The 17,267-nt window shown below is 32.9% G+C and overlaps 2 protein-coding genes across 2 annotated transcripts in view; both read left to right on the top strand.

The window, feature by feature from the left end:
• Positions 1-9,933, top strand: part of LOC129942468 (alpha-2A adrenergic receptor-like) — a 20,860-nt gene extending 10,927 nt beyond the window's left edge. Inside the window, exon 2 of the mRNA XM_056051408.1 lies at positions 9,853-9,933. Within this exon, the coding sequence (XP_055907383.1) occupies positions 9,853-9,933 (81 nt within the window). The remainder of the gene's footprint in view (positions 1-9,852) is intronic.
• The window catches only part of LOC129941020 (alpha-2Db adrenergic receptor), a 325,512-nt gene continuing 317,156 nt past the window's right edge, over positions 8,912-17,267 (top strand). Inside the window, exon 1 of the mRNA XM_056049557.1 lies at positions 8,912-11,998. Coding sequence (XP_055905532.1) covers positions 11,108-11,998 — 891 coding nt within the window. The 5' untranslated portion in view covers positions 8,912-11,107. The remainder of the gene's footprint in view (positions 11,999-17,267) is intronic.

Genomic DNA, 17,267 nt, shown 5'->3' with positions numbered 1-17,267 from the left:
GAATTCCTCCGCTGCCGCCTGGATAAGGAGAGGTGCCTTAGTGGAAACACCTCTCCCCCCCTCTTTCGTTTGCTGCCCCCAACAACTTTCCACTGGGTTTGGAACCCAATCTCCAGTTGAGGTACTAGGCACCCGATGTTCACCACGGGGAGGTGAGAGTAGGAGTTGATAGACAGAGGTGGGTTTTGAGAAAAACATGTGGACGCTTGTGTCCTCTTGAATGCACATGTCTACCATTTGAACATTGCAATATTCAGGAATTCAAAACCAAGGTGTACCGACACCTCCTTTCAACCTCTCTCTACTCTTCCTAGTGCTCACACTATGTCTTTACATAATAAGATATCCAATTAAGTGTGCGCTTATTATAAAAAAAAAATCATAGTTTGGTGCGGTTTATGGTCTGTGAATGGTGAGCGCTGCGTGAGTTGATATGCAACTGCCAAAAATGTAAAAGCTTGACTTGCATGACATTTCAACAAGACGGTGCCACTTTGCCACACAGCAAGCGCTGTTATTGATAGGCGAGTTCAGTGAACATTTTATTTCACGTTCGGGACGTAACGCCTTTGGACTAATTTTTTCTGGGGCTATGTTAAAGCGTGTGTCTAAAGAGACAAGCCCGCTTCAATTAACGCATTGGAAGACAAAATTGAAGCATTTATTCGTGAGATACCGGCCGACATGTTGGAAAGAGATGACAAAATTGGACTAAGCGGATGGACCATTTGAGGGGCAGTCAAGGTCAACATTTGCATGAAATAATCTTCAAACATTAAATCCCCATCATTTATCATGAAGATCTTGTGATATCCTACATTTTGTTTTTTAATTAATCTTAAGTGAACATTCTTTGTAGCTAGTTTATTCTTTTCATTAAAATCCTTAAAGCGTTAAATTAAGATATGTTTTAATAACTAGACACAATTAGTGTTTTTATAAAAAGGAGATTGTATACGATAAAATAATATTTAAATAAATGTATAATTTTATTGAAGGAAAAATAGAATGCTTGATTATTTGCAAGCAATTGAATAAAATATTTCCATATAATTGGCTTTATTGAAGAGCTTTACAGCTTTTAACAAACATAGATTTATATAGATATTACATAAACATATGTAACGGCATATATAATAAATATAACAATATCATGAAGTTAAAGGCCACAAGAAATGACATCAAATCTCTGAATATAAAAGATAAACATCAGATATGGGTTAAATCTTTGTAAATATATGATATACGATATAATAGAATGTGCCTAAAGTGTAGGTAGGTACCTTATCTTCAATATTCAAAATTTACACTGGTATATTGAAACTATATGAGACGGAATAAATGCGAGTACTTCAATCATCATATACGCATATCCTTTTTTGGATGTGCCAAAACGTCAGATGTTGTAACCGAAAAGAAATAAAAAATGTATATATGGATTTTAGACAAATATATGTACGTATCGTATCCTTGGCTTAAGATGATGGAGTCGAGACATAACAAAGAAGACACAAGATACCTCTTGATGCCTTTGGCAAGTGGTTTTTTCTTTTGCATCTTATGCCGTAATGGTACATAAAAGAATTTTACTTCTATATGGTATTCGTATATTTTGTTTGTATATAAGAAAAAGAGTACATAGCCCATTACTCGTATATAGGATGTACTAAGTACTCAATAAATTACATTCAAAGGAATTGGAGATTTCTATATATCAACTATGGTTTTCTTACTTTGGCCACAGCACGCATTCTCTAGACATCTACCTATAGATGATACTAGAACTATACTGATGATATGAAACTTACCAACAAACACAGATATCGATGGTGACAAAGGATGGAGGGTTTGTAGTTTACATCTGCAGTTTAGTAAGTTAAGAGCTGCCTTCATGGCATTTTACTCTTAATGGCTAACTATAGTTTGCTAAAATTGTTTGTAGTCTCACTGATCAAATCTTTTCTTTTTCAGAAGTTTTCTTAGTTCAGAAATCAGAAATCCATTTTAACTGTATCTATACTATCATTCAAGAGTTGTCAAACCCCTAAATCTAAAAAACTTAATAACCCTTTATACAATTTGTCGCAACACCATTCAGAGTTCCTTTATCTGCTAAGTTTTCCATCTTTAAAACACATTATACGAAACACTCCTATGGCAACCCAGAACTCAACACCATGATATGAAAAAATTTCCAATCGATAAATTGAAGGAAATTGAATTCAAGTCGTAAAAGACGTCCACACAGGAAAGAACGACTAAGTCGGAATCATTGTTAGGGATACAATTTGAGGTTTAACTAAGAGGGATAACTTTGACACACAAAAAATGTAAAGTCCAATATGATGCTGCAGATTAAAGTGCTTTAACGTTTGTACGCATAAGATTCGTAGACGAATCGTACGTATCTATTCAAAAAGTGAATTCAGTTTAGATTTTATATTTAATTCAAGAAATTCGAATGGAAATTAAAATATTTACATAATGTAAATGAAGTTTAAGGCCCCCTTAAACTTGATGATCGCTCATGTAAAGATAGATAAAAAAGAAACATGAAACAAGTTGTAGCATACTTACCTAATTACTGTTGCATTTTGAGGTTAAAAAATAAAATTAAGATCCCTGGAGTATTTACAGAAAAGTTTAGAAGATATCGAAAACGATTTAAAAAAGGACAATATTAATTACAACCCAATTTATAACATAAAAGGAAAACTTAGAACAAAAATTCCTTGAAAAACTATTTGACTTTTGCTATTGACTTTTACTATTTCCCGTGAATTTGATACTTTATCAGATTCCATCCAAAGAATTGTGTCGTTCTATCCTCGAACTAAAATCGTTGTTACAGGCGATTTCAATGTTCACAATTTCTCATGGCTTCAAAATTCGTGCCAGAAAACAACCGAAGGAGTGTGTACTGAAATCTTCGCCGAGCTGAACCACTTAACTCAGCTGATTAACGAACCCACTCGAATATCGGACTTGAAATTTTCAAATTTGTCATGTCAAACCTCTACAGTTAAAGAAAGACCTCCTGGCGGAACTGTTTCACAATACGAGAAAGTCAACTGGGACGGGCTCAATAATTATTTCAGGATCTTTATTTGGTTACAAGGCTTCCTCCATAGTGACGTTGGCGACAGCACTGATTATGACCACAAGTTTAATTCTCCTAGAATTGAGAACTTTTAGATCTAAGAACAACGCATTGGTCGATGAGAGCTGTATGCACTTACGTCCCATCTATTCAAGGTCATGGACACGCTGATTAATTATCAGCTCAAGAAATATCTCGAAAATCGAAAACTTTGTAGTGACCGACAGTACGGCTTTCGCAGCAAGAGGTCAACTGGCGATCTCAGAGTTCATTTCACTGAACATTGGAGCAAATCTTAACATTGCTTTGGAAAAAATAAGATTATTGCACTTGATATTTCAAAAGCATTTGATAGAATTTTAGCATCAGGGTCTCTTAAAAGAAATGAGTGCTTTCGGTTTTATTTAATCCCTCTTTCATTGGATTAGTAATAATCTTTTTGATCGTTCAATTCAATTAGTAATGGATGATTTCAAGTCTGAAAAAAAAAATGCTGGTGTGCCACATTGCTCTACTCTATCTACAACACGTTTTCTCGTTTTTGTTAACGATATGCTGTTTTTTAATTTTTTATTCAATACATTGTTTCGTTGACGACAGTTCTCTTAGCTTTTCTTATTTGTTTTCAGAATCACATCCGCTTTTTTTGATGGTGAACTGCAACGACAAAATATGATAAACTCATTAAGTTCTAACCTAAAAAAATAACCTAGAAAAAATACCGCGTGGAATTTAATGATTCGAAAACACAATGCTATCTTGTATCAATCCATGAATGGCACTTGCATCAATGAGACCGAAAATTTCGATATTCTTGACAGTGTTGCCGCAAGCCAAAATAAATTTTGAAAAAAGTCGCTGAAAAAAAAATTTCAGTACGAATACCACAAAAACATATTCAATTTGAACAAAAAAAAACTTATTTCGTATCGTAAACAAAACTTCAAAAAAAAAAACAAATTTAGTCTCAACTACTTATCATTTTTTAAAGGAAAAGTAAAAAAGTTTTAATAAAAACTTAAAATACTTATTATAAATAATTTATTAATCACAAATAAATATTTCCATTGCTTCTCATCAATTTCATTGAGATCAATATCTGAAGTATTTTTGGAATAATTTTTTTTAGAAAATTTTTAGAGAGTTCATAATTATGAAAACTTTTTTTTGTATTTTTAATTGATTTCGAATAAAGAGTTTTCGTTCACATTTTATTCCTCAACTTATTTTTAACAATATTCATCGTTCTGAAAATCAGTTCCACTTCGGCATTTGAATGTGGAAGTGACATTACTGTTTTAGCAAGTTGGAATAATTCTTCATAAGTATAGCGTGAAACTTCTCCCCATAACTTAACGCTATCTTGAAGTTCTCACCATTTTACAAAATTAATATTTGTCCATTAATTAAATTTTTTTTTGTCGCTAAACTTTTGAAAATTCTGCTATATATAGCTACAAAGTCGCTTAAACGGCTACACTGATTCTTGATATGTGTGTCACCGACCACCTCTTGGGGAAGGATCATAGACGGGATAGCGGACAAAATTCCCGCAACTTACATATAAGTCCAAACCTTAATTATAACTCCCATTTCTGAGCTGGTGCCCCTGCAACTTATTTAAGCTACTTGGGCAGTATTGAACGTAGAGTTTTTAAATTGATTGGTGATAAAATCATCACTTAAACATCGTCCGCGTAAGGTTTCTTGTCTCTCCCTGTTTTACCTTTACATTAACAGCTTATGCTCTTGAGAAATTGGCATCTTAATTTAAACCCTAATACCTATGCTCATCATTATCCCTCAAGAGTATACCCTCGAGTCCCAACCTGGAGGGTCATATCCTTAGTATTACACCAAGGCCGGGGAGCCGGATAAACCGCTCCTTGGAGGCCTGGGCTCCAAATGAAATCAAACGAAGAATAAATCTTGTAAAACGCTGCTTCTTTGGACTTAGAAGGCAATTGAGTAGTAAAGTCATCTCTCGAGCATCTAAAATCACCATCTATAAGACACTCATAATCCCGGTTCTCATTTATGGCAATGAGGCCTGGACTATGTCAAAGAAAGATGAGAGCGTCTTAGGATGCTTCGAGAGAAAAATTCTTCGGGTGATTTTTGGAGAAAATATAACGACGAACTGTACGGTCTGTACAGTGACACTGACCTAGTTGGCAGAATTAAAGTCCAACAACTTAGATGGCTGGGTCATGTAGAGCAAATGGTTAAATTTCAGACAGCTAGCTAGGGACCGAGCTGGCTGATCCCAACGCATTTTGGTTGAGGCCCAGGTCCACCCCGGTCATTGTGTTTTTTTTTTTCAATTTGTCATTAGTTTAACGCAAGTGCCATTTTAGCTGTTTTTGGGAAACTCATATCCCTGACATTTGTGGTAAAATCATTTCTAGATCATCCAAAGCAAATTCACTTCAAAAAGTATATCAATCAAGTATCAATTTTTACCAAATATGCGTACTATAAGTTTGAAGCCAATATTTTTAATTTTTGAAAAGCTATTTGAGCAGAAAGTAAATTTTTACCAAGTTTTAGTATTGTTTTTTTTAGAGTTTTATTTCTTGTAAAAAAAACTGTCAATTCGAATTTTTTAAAAATTTTACCAAATGTTGAAAACAATATTTCTATTAATATAAAATTAGTTTGAAGCCAATATTTAAAATTTTTGAAGACATATTTGAGTCGAAAATCAATTTTTACCAACTTTTGTTAATTTTTTTTTCGGTTTTTAACTTTTTGTAAAAAAAACTGTCAATTAGATTTTTCTCAAATTTTATCAGATGTCAAAAACATTATTCTTCGTTGCACAAAATTGTTTTGGAGATGAAACCATATTTCAGTCGTAAAATTTTGGAGGTGACAATTTTTTTGTTCAGTTTTTTTGATTTATAAAAAAAAAAAACGTTAATTGGATTTTTTGAAAAAAATATACTTGTTTTGTGTGTTACAATATATATTATAAAATTTAATTCAAGTCTCTTGCGTCATTGGTTCTTGAGATATTTAGGGTTAACCAAATTTTTCACTTTTTGTTTAAACTGCTATGGTAAAATATCCACCCACGCAATTTTCTTAAGAGCCCTTTGTGCATCTTTCTGCCTTAATATCTCTATAACAATACTTATTTGAAGTCGATATCTCTTCAGGTTCTTGAGCTATGGACGACGAAAAAACGTCACGGACGTACGGACGTACGGACGCACGAACGTACGTACACACGCACGCACAGACGTCTTTCTAAAAATCTTTTATTTCGACTCTAGGGAACTTGAAACGTCGTGAAATGTCAAAATTTTCAATTCGACAATTCGGTCCCATTATAATAACTTCCTATTGGAAGTTAATAATCTCAATTTTGCATTGAAGATTGAAGTTCTCGATATCTGATATGTTTTTAGAAATTTGTTTTGATAATTTATTACAAAGAAATAAAACCCTACAAAAATACTTCTGAGAATTGGTAAAAATTGAAAACAAAATGAAAAAGAAAAGTATTGACTTCTAAAGGGTGATTTTTTGAGGTTAGGATTTTCATGCATTAGTATTTGACAGATCACGCGGAATTTCAGACATGGTGTCAAAGAGAAAGATGCTCAGTATGCTTTGACATTTATTCATGAATAGACTTACTAACGAGCAACGCTTGCAAATCATTGAATTTTATTACCAAAATCAGTGTTCGGTTCGAAATGTGTTTCGCGCTTTACATCCGATTTATGGTCTACATAATCGACCAAGTGAGCAAACAATTAATGCGATTGTGACCAAGTTTCGCACTCAGTTTACTTTATTGGACATTAAACCAACCACACGAATCAGTACAGTGCGTACAGAAGAGAATATTGCGTCTGTTTCTGAGAGTGTTGCTGAAGACCGTGAAATGTCGATTCGTCGCCGTTCGCAGCAATTGGGTTTGTGTTATTCGACCACATGGAAGATTTTACGCAAAGATCTTGGTGTAAAACCGTATAAAATACAGCTCGTGCAAGAACTGAAGCCGAACGATCTGCCACAACGTCGAATTTTCAGTGAATGGGCCCTAGAAAAGTTGGGAGAAAATCCGCTTTTTTATCGACAAATTTTGTTCAGCGATGAGGCTCATTTCTGGTTGAATGGCTACGTAAATAAGCAAAATTGCCGCATTTGGAGTGAAGAGCAACCAGAAGCCGTTCAAGAACTGCCCATGCATCCCGAAAAACGCACTGTTTGGTGTGGTTTGTACGCTGGTGGAATCATTGGACCGTATTTTTTCAAAGATGCTGTTGGACGCAACATTACGGTGAATGGCGATCGCTATCGTTCAATGCTAACAAACTTTTTGTTGCCAAAAATGGAAGAACTGAACTTGGTTGACATGTGGTTCCAACAAGATGGCGCTACATGCCACACAGCTCGCGATTCTATGGCCATTTTTAGGGAAAACTTCGGAGAACAATTCATCTCAAGGAATGGACCGGTAAGTTTGCCACCAAGATCATGCGATTTGACGCCTTTAGACTATGTTTTGTGGGGCTACGTCACGTCTAAAGTCTACACAAATAAGCAACTATTCCAGCTTTGGAAGACAACATTTCCGAAGAAATTCGGGCTATTCCGGCCGAAATGCTCGAAAAAGTTACCCAAAATTGGACTTTCCGAATGGACCACCTAAGACGCAGCCGCGGTCAACATTTAAATGAAATTATCTTCAAAAAGTAAATGTCATGGACCAATCTAACGTTTCAAATAAATAATCGATGAGATTTTGCAAATTTTATGCGTTTTTTTTTTAAAGTTCTCAAGCTCTTAAAAAATCACCGTTTAATTCCATTTCTTTTATGGAAAATATTGGTCGTTAATATTTGATAAAATAAAAAGAAAATTCTAAAAGACTCTTTTCTGACAAAACAATAGAAAACTACTCAAAATTGCTTCATATCCGATCCACAGTTTTGTTACATACAACAATTGGTACAAATTTATTTTCGACTTGAATATCTTGAGAAAAAAAATAAAGACATTGCCTTCAAACATAAAGAACATTCCTTTATTGTTGACTTTCAGTTAAATTAATAATAACTAATGGCAATTTGGTTTTAGAAACAAATTAAATTTTAGCTTTAAACAGCTTAAACTATAATCATTTATTGCATATAATTTTTGAAGTTCCTTAAAGAACAATTTGACGTAGTGTAAAAAGTTATTATTTTAAAATTCATCAATCGAAAGTTTTTAGCATGCGTCACATTTTATTTAAAAAAAAAATAGTTTTATTTTATTTTATTTTGTTTTATATTAATTTTGATATCCTGGTAACAACTCAACAGAATCCACTCTTAAGTTCCTTTCCCAATACACTTACATCCTACCTACGTCAAAAGGAACTGACCTACACACTACACCACTTCTTTCATCATACGCAAAACAAAAATTAACATTATTTTTCTCTATAAAAATTTTGTAAACAAAACAAACACTCATGCGCCTATACCAAACAATTCAATATTTGTTCTGCCATCATATAATGGATGCCACATTATGGCAGGTAGGTGGTGGCAGGTAGTGCTAGTTCTAGGGCAATAGGCCATCAGCACTTTCTCTTTTTTCCTGAATTTTCTTTTATACTCATCCCTTTTTTATATACAAAGTTTTATAAAATCTTAAGAGAACCCGAATTTTCCAACAGAGAACACTCAAAAAGCTCTTCCAATAAGCTTTTTCGCCCATCTGTGGAACGCATTTTCCCAATGAAAACAAAAAAGAGCGAAAAACCAATCGCAACTGCTGCAACCATAGCTCGCTGGCTGGCTGGCAAAGCAAAGCAATATAGTAAAACAAGTGGAAAACCTTATGGAAAATCCGTGTGTACACAAAATACGGAACGACGACGACGAACCAAGTAATACCTAGTACGTACCAACAACAACAACACAAATTAAAAAAGGAAAACCAAGAAAATTCTCTGTGGATCAACACATGGATACTCAACAAAACATCAAGTATCTATATCTTTTGGGGCATGATTTTCATTTTCCAATCCTATGGATTCAGTTAAGATGTAATATTCGCCCGGTTCGAATGTCTTTCCATACGGACGACCGACGACGTCGTGGTTATTGTTGTTGCTTATGAAAATTCAAACTCTTCTATAATATATCTATTCATAATTGTAATACAAAAAGAAAAATTAAATTGATATCAATTTGAAGAATACAGAAAAAAGAAAAACAAAACCAAAAAATTGTTGAATGTTGTTCCTTGATGATTGAATCCTTTGCAACTTTTGCCTTCTACAATTTAATTTATAGATTCGTGTCTTTTAGTTCTTATTCTTCTATACTTTCGTGTTCCGCGCGAGTTCTTGAGAATATAAAAAAAAATAGATAAATGTGAAGAAAATTTTCCTTTCCAAGTGTAATATTTAGATATAAAAGTATCTAAGAGAAGTGCTCAGTGCTCCATTTAGAATTGTGCGTGTGTTGCAGTAACAACAACATCCTCGAGTTAGGAAAATTGTTTTCCTTTCTTTATTTTTGCTTTCGACATTTCAGAAGAAAAATTATGAAAATAAAAGCTTACTTCGAAGGAATAAATTGAAAAAAATCTTATCTTTCGATAAAAAGATAAAAATCCTTTGGAGTTTTTCCAAAAGTGCGTGTATGTTGTGACATCAGGACACAGCAACAATAATATCTCCATAAATAATTTCATTTCAAGCTCGATTAAAATCTTAACAAACATTAAATTTGTATTCCAAGAAAGTACGATGGGCCACTGTAAGTGGCGCCCAACAGACAATGCCAACTCTGATGCCCTATGTTATTGCTGCATTGAATTAACTAAAGAAATTACATGAATAAACAGAATAATTTAATTCATCATCACGTAAATTTATTGCTCGCTACACATTTCACGGTTCATTCTTCTTTTTTTTTAAATTGAAATGTTAAAATATTTAAAGAACCAAAACAAGAATTTCTTGAAATAATTGTAAAATTATGTGCCAAATTGAATTAATCTTCCAATTTATCGCCGTACTTCGTTGTCATCGTGTCGTACACAATTGTAATTGTATTTGTCGTTGTAAAATTGTTCGTAATGCTGCACACCGACGACAACCTCAGCCCGCATCATCATCTTCAGCATCATCATCTTCAATCAATCCACCACAATTAGATATTTAAAAATTGTAAACACATTAGTATAAATTTATTGTAAATAAAAGCAGATTAAAATAAAAGAAAAACTTAAACAAAAAACATGTACATAAAAGCTATTTAAAGCCATATTTTTTTCCTAAAAAAAGTGGTTTTCAAAACAGCAATCGAAAAGTCGGATAGACACGGGTAATAATTTCAAAACCAAAAATAGCAACAACTAAAATATAATAAATATATATAAACAAAACTAATACACCTAATTATACGGATAATTAATTAAAGAAAAATCAAAATATTTAATCAAAAATTAGATTCTAAGCAATAAAACAAAAATTAAAAAATATAAGATTAATATCCAATTTCGCTTTATACAAAAATAAAAGAATCTCAATGTTTAATAATAATAAAAAAAAGATTGTTTTTTAGATTAAATTGTTTTTATTTTTAAATTTCTTTTCGAAAAAACCGAATTCGTCGGGACCAATCAGAGTTAATTAAAAAAATATCTATCTAAGGAAAGTTTTAACTACATTATTGCTGGGAGAAAAATAACAAATATTAAGGGGAGGAAGTAATTATAAATTATATTCTTTAAGTAGAGTTCAAATCCGATAATAATAAAACCAATATAAAAATAAGTTAACCAAAAGATAAGCAATAATATTGTTGAACGCTCCCTCCCACCTAGTATCTCTGACACTGTGTATAGACAAAGATATATGTAGAATAAATATCTATAGTTTTCATATAAATAAATAAAAATCAATTAAAACGTCCACCGTGAAAAATTAATAAAAAAATTATACTCACTCATAATTTCAACTCAAATCACAATTAGAATAAAAATTCAACAATGGATTACATGCAACAATTTGCATCGGCAAACATCAACAGCAACATCAACACTGGCAACATCAGTACCGATGACTTTTTGGCCATTTTCTCATCGTCAAGTCCAAGTCCAACGGACTATCAAATCAATATCAATCAATCAACTTACGCCTCTGCCGCTGTTACCGCTGCCGCTGCCGCCTCAACAATCTCAACAACATTCGGTTCGAGTCAATCTGGATCGGGATCACTTAATACCGATCCAGCTGCCTCAGTGTCGTCAGCCATTTATGGCACAACGACATTATCCTTCAACGATACCCTGCTATTTATCAACAACAACTTCAATACGAACAGTAATTATTTCTTCACGAACAACAATACGCCTAACGGTAATGTAACGACCACGATACAATATAATGATACCTATCCAAGTGGCTATACGTTGACGCACATTATTATCGCGTCGATAATCGTTACGATACTAATGATTATTATTGTGGTGGGAAATATGTTGGTGATAATAGCGATTGCAACGGAAAAATCGTTGAAGAACATCCAGAATTGGTTTATAGCCTCATTGGCGGTGGCGGATTTCTTTTTGGGGTTGATTATAATGCCGTTTTCTTTGGCTAACGAATTGATGGGTTATTGGATATTTGGTAGTTGGTGGTGTGATATTCATTCGGCAATGGATGTCCTTTTGTGTACGGCGTCGATAATGAATTTGTGTTTGATTTCGTTAGATCGGTATTGGAGTATTACGAAGGCGGTTGAGTATTTGAAGTCGAGGACTCCGGCGAGGGCCGCACTCATGATTGCATTTGTGTGGATAATGTCGGGATTGATATGTATACCACCGTTATTGGGATGGAAGGTGAAGCGACCGGAGGGTGATTTGCCTCAATGTGCGGTAAGTTATTTGTTTTTGCATCTTATAAGTCTAAGTCCATAGAAGTAGAATTTTTATATTGAAGTGTGTAAAAGTCACTTGAGAAGACATTTGTAAATTTATAAGAAATTCATGACAGGGTTGATTTATTCGCTTTTTATTCGATATCGAACTATGAACTTCTGACATTTTCGTCGAGAGCAAATGTAAAAATATATTTATGTCAAGGGTTGGTGCTGGTCTGGTGGTACTCAAGAGTTTTTATAGAAATAAGACTATTCCACAGGTGGTGGTATTGGCAATTTGAGTTTAGTAGTGTTATAAACCGTGGAATAAAAATGTAATCCTGAACTATTTCTTCAGAGGAAGGTGCAGAATAGAAGATTAAAACCAGTGTCGTACAGAAGAAATAAAGACGAACCAATCGTATTGTCTTGTTAATGATAAAGATGAAGTTGGTACAAGATGATATTTGTCAAAAATTAGATCCAAAGTCTGTAATTTATTTTGCATACTAATAGGTTTAGGTTGTCGTTATTTATTTATGGATTTTTAAATTTAAAAAATGTAAACATTTTAATGGTTAATATCTGACAATTTTATAAATAATAAGTCATTAGTTTTGCACTCCATTCCTCAAATTGTTAGATGATAGATATTGAAATTCCTACACTTGAGAATTTATCCACTAAAACTGCACCTTGGCGGTATACATCTTCAATATAAAAATATGCCACCTTTGCAGTTTTTGTACAATTTTTTTACTTTTTATTTTTGAAATTCGGTATATTCGTTGTCGGGTTTAACTTACTCCGGCTGTAAACAAATTATATCTTTGGTACATATATTTTAATGGTTGGTGATATACAAATTATTCTGTTAACTAGAACATCATATAAACCAAAAATGTAAATAATAAACTAAAAAGAGGCTAGGATGCGACCCACACTGATAACTTCCCATCACGTCTATCGATTTGTCTTGCTTAAAAGTTTGTCAGCCTTATCGGCAATTCCTTGGGAAATATTTTTCTCACGGAATTTTTCTCTTCTCGAGAACACATTCCTCCTATCTGGAATTCCTGGCGGAATGCTTTTCCCTGGGAATAAGTTTTACGAACATGAGAAAAAAAATATTCGAAAATAATGTTTGAACAGTTTGACATTTCATTTTAAAGAAAAAACAAAGAAGTTAGCTTTGATACAAAATAATAACATTTGTTAAACATTAAATTAAACATTTATAAAAATGCAAAGAATATGAGTTTTGTTGTTATTAGAGGAAGAAGAGTCAAGAAGGCGAAAAGAGCCGAGAGCCATACGACGCAATTTGAGAAACCATTCTAATCCTTTGGAGCTTCCACAAGCACTGTATTTTAAAAAAACCTATTTGTTTGCATCATCACATTTGTTATGAGTATCCTTTATCCACAGATTTCACAATTATTATAGAGTTAGTAAGCCGTTGCGTTGTTCAAATATTTGGTCGAAAAACTGTCTGATTTTTTGCCTCATGCAAAGAAACCTGGCGCTGTTCCTCCTTATATAAAAATAAGTGTATGTTTGCGCTTCTTTGCCGAAGGAGGCTATCAGACAGGAGTGGGGAAGGATCATGAAGATTGGTTACAAAAAGCATCAGTAAAATCGTAAACCACTCACTTTTTTCCACTCAGCAATTGATTTCATAGGGGACCCAATGGAGTTGAGGTCTTGTTCTAGCCGATTCCAAAATGTTTGGACATCATCCTTGCTTTTATTAGTAAAGCCATTTGCAATGTCCGGATTTTTTTCCATTGAGGAAATTAATTCTTCTATTTGTTTGGAATTTGAAGATTTAGATCTTAAAAATCAATTATTTTAGTTAGTTTTTATAGTTTTGTTTATTTTTTATAGAGATAACTCACATATCAACAGATAACTTTCCGGATTCCCTTGCAAAATTGTAACGGAATATTTCTCGAGAAAGCGAAGGAAATTTCCCTTACAAAAATAGTTCACGATAGGTAAATATTTCTCGCGGAATTTTTCCTTAATTTCGAAATTACTTTACGATAGCTATTTTTCAAATTTGGGAAAAATTTCTCGAGAAATGCGATTCACGATAGCCCTGTGTAGGTTTTCGTGTTGGGTTGAGGAATTGTCCTTTAGATTTTTCTCAAAATTTTACTGAATGCTGATAACAATTTTTTTTTAAAGACAAAAGTAGTTTAAAGCAAGTATCCCAAAGTTTTGAAAAGATATTTGAGTCGAAAATCAATGAATTTTCTTTTAAATATTTATTTTTTGTAAAAAAACTGTCAATTCGATTTTTCTCAAAATTTTACTAATTGTTCACAACAATATTTTTTAAAAGACAATAGTGGTTTAAAGCCAATATCCCAAAGTTTTGAAAAGATATTTGAGTCGATATTCAATTTTGACCAACTTTATAAATTCTTTTATTTAGGTTTTATTTTTTGTAAGAAAACTGTCAGTTCGATTTTTCTCAAAATGTTTTCTAATGTTGAAAACAATATTAATTATAAGTAAAAATTAGTTGGAAAATATTATTTCAAATTTTTAAAAAGAGTAGAAATTCCATTTCTTTAACTCTAATAACTATTTTGTTCTGGTTTTTACTTTTAATACAAAAAATTATCAATATGATTTTCCTTAAAATTTTACCAGATGTTACAAAAGTTATTTTTCGTTGCACAAAATTGTTTTGGAGATGAAATCAGTTTTTATTCGTAAATTTTCGAGGGGACAGTTTTTTTCAGTTTTTTTTGGATTGATAAAAAAACCCTTGATTGTATTTTGTTTCAAAAATATATTGGTTTAGTATTGCTTTACAATTTATAATATGAAATTAAATTCAAGTCTCTAGCGTTTTTATTTCGTGAGATACTTAAGGTTAACCAAAATGTTTACCTTTTTTTAAACTGCTATTTAAAAAAAAGCACCCACGCAATTTTCTTGAAAGCCATTTCTGCATCTTTCCGCATTATTATCTGTATAGCAAAATTCATTTGAAGTCGATATCTTTTTTTGTTCCTGAGCTATGGACGCCGAAAAAACGTCGCGAACGTACTTACACACGCACGCACAGACATCTTTCTAAAAATCTTTTATTTCGACTATAGTAGATCGCCTTTCAGGCATTGGACGTAGTAGACGAGATCATGGCTGTGAATAGGTTCAACCACCACTTTTTGCCTCTTATTTCAATGGAGTAAGTGTTGATGAACTGGTCATGCAGATCAAAACCACCCATGTTCGTGTTGTAGTTTCTGCTCATCCTTGCTCCACCGTTTGACATTTTCAAGAAGTTCGATCTGGTCTTAGTTCGTGGCCATCGTTACGATGCTATTGTCCTTCCATTTGACAAAAAGCAATTCATTTCTCTTATCAAATTGGTGGTCAAAAGTTCCCCTTTTCTGCTTTTGAAATTCTTTATTAGAAGGAAGAGGACATTTTTTTAACCGATTATCCCGAGTTGTTCCGGTTGCTCTAAATTTTGTTTCTTTTAAAATCTTCATTAGGCTATAACTAGTAAAAAAGTTATCGAAATAAATAACATGATCACTTGGACAGTCAACACTCCTTAGAAGGTCGAGAACCACTATAGACTCTATAGGGCTTTCAATGAAGGCCTTACGTTTTTAACTCCGAAATATGTATCGAATTCATACATGTAGCCATCTTTCCTGCAAAGCATCCAATTTTTGAAACCAAATCTTTTAGGCTTTCCTCTTATAAATTGCTTAGAAAAATGTTGACCGAAATACTTCACCATTGATTCGTCTAAAGATAAATGCTCATACAAATATCCCCACTTTTGAAACTTTTGACACAAAAGTTTACTGAGCGGACGCAGTTTTGCCATTTTATCGTTCATTTCAAGGGTATTATTATCAGCAAAATGAATGAATCATTTTATTTCTTGAAATATGTTCCTGGACATACTGTTTGCAATAGTAGGTACATGTGTATCAGCTGCTTGTTTCCAGTACATGAATTCTCTTGCTTCGGAGTGATAGCCCGAAAATAGAAGGATTGCAATAAAAAAATTTAAGTCTTCATCATTGAATGAAAAGCTGTGTTTATTTTTTGGCCTGCATACATCATTGTTTGATTTACGATAAGTTGCCTTACCTCGACATCAAACAGTTTTTCAAAGACTTGAACTTCGTTGAGGCCAACCAAATCAGAAGCGCAGCTTTGAATTCGAGCCAAATAATTCGTTGTTGGATTTATTCCATCTGTTGACGTAATTGACTTTGTCCATAACGGTGGAGCAATTGACTTTCTAAGCTTAGGCAATGGAATATCATCTTCGCTGTCAAATTCACCGTCGTCTTGGGCTAAATAATATTCCACAAAAATCTCAACCTCACCTGGAACATCTTGTGGTAACTCTATTGTCTTTAAGTTATCTTCATCGATATCCTCTTCATCCGTAACATAGTCAACCGGAGATATCAGCGTTGACTATCTCCGTATTAATATCAATTTATTCCAGGGCGGAATCGAGATTATGGAAACGTTTTCCATAAAATATTTTTGTAGAAATAGATCTAAAATCCATTTTGGATACTTAAAAGAAAAGTGTATGCATCAACGCACTTTCCTTTTTAAAGTACATCTAACTTAAGCTTTTCTTACTTCCGTATGTTTATACAAAACTATGTGGGTACTAATTTTTAACTGATTTGCATGTTTATTTTTAATAAATTCTGCAGAAACTATCAAGTTATCTCGTGATTAAATTTTTTGAAGAAACAAACTTTTTTGATGAAGGCAAAACTAAGAATATTTTAAAATGCTTTGCGCAAAAAGACAATGCAACACACTCCTACTTCGATAAAAAAAATTGTTTGGAAAAATTCGAAAATACTCAATAAAGCCGAAAAAGCCTTTAAACAGATAATTTTTATTTCATGGCCTACTTTTATATGCACATAAAGTAACTGCATTTTGCTGTACTCTAAAAAGGACAGTGGGAGAGAATGGGTTAAGACGTCGAGAAAAGTCAAAATTTTCAATTTGAAAAATCGGACCTATTACAATAACCTCCTATGGGAAGTTAATAATTGGTCTTAATCACACACCTCGATGGTAAACAATTTACATTACATTTTGGTGCAATTTGTTATGTATTGAAACATAGAATTTTGTTTGAAATAATCTTGATTTCCTGAATGAAAATGTTTCGGAAGAATTTTATATGGTTTCTATGATTCTATTTTATTCATCTGCATTATAAAGCCAATTTTTTTTTAATATTTCCTGAAATATGAAATATGGACGTT

The sequence above is a fragment of the Eupeodes corollae genome, chromosome 1 (genome assembly GCF_945859685.1).
Source record: "Eupeodes corollae chromosome 1, idEupCoro1.1, whole genome shotgun sequence".
Taxonomy (NCBI): domain Eukaryota; kingdom Metazoa; phylum Arthropoda; class Insecta; order Diptera; family Syrphidae; genus Eupeodes; species Eupeodes corollae.
Note: the sequence above shows the minus strand (reverse complement) of the source record. Positions and strands in the feature narration are given on the sequence as shown.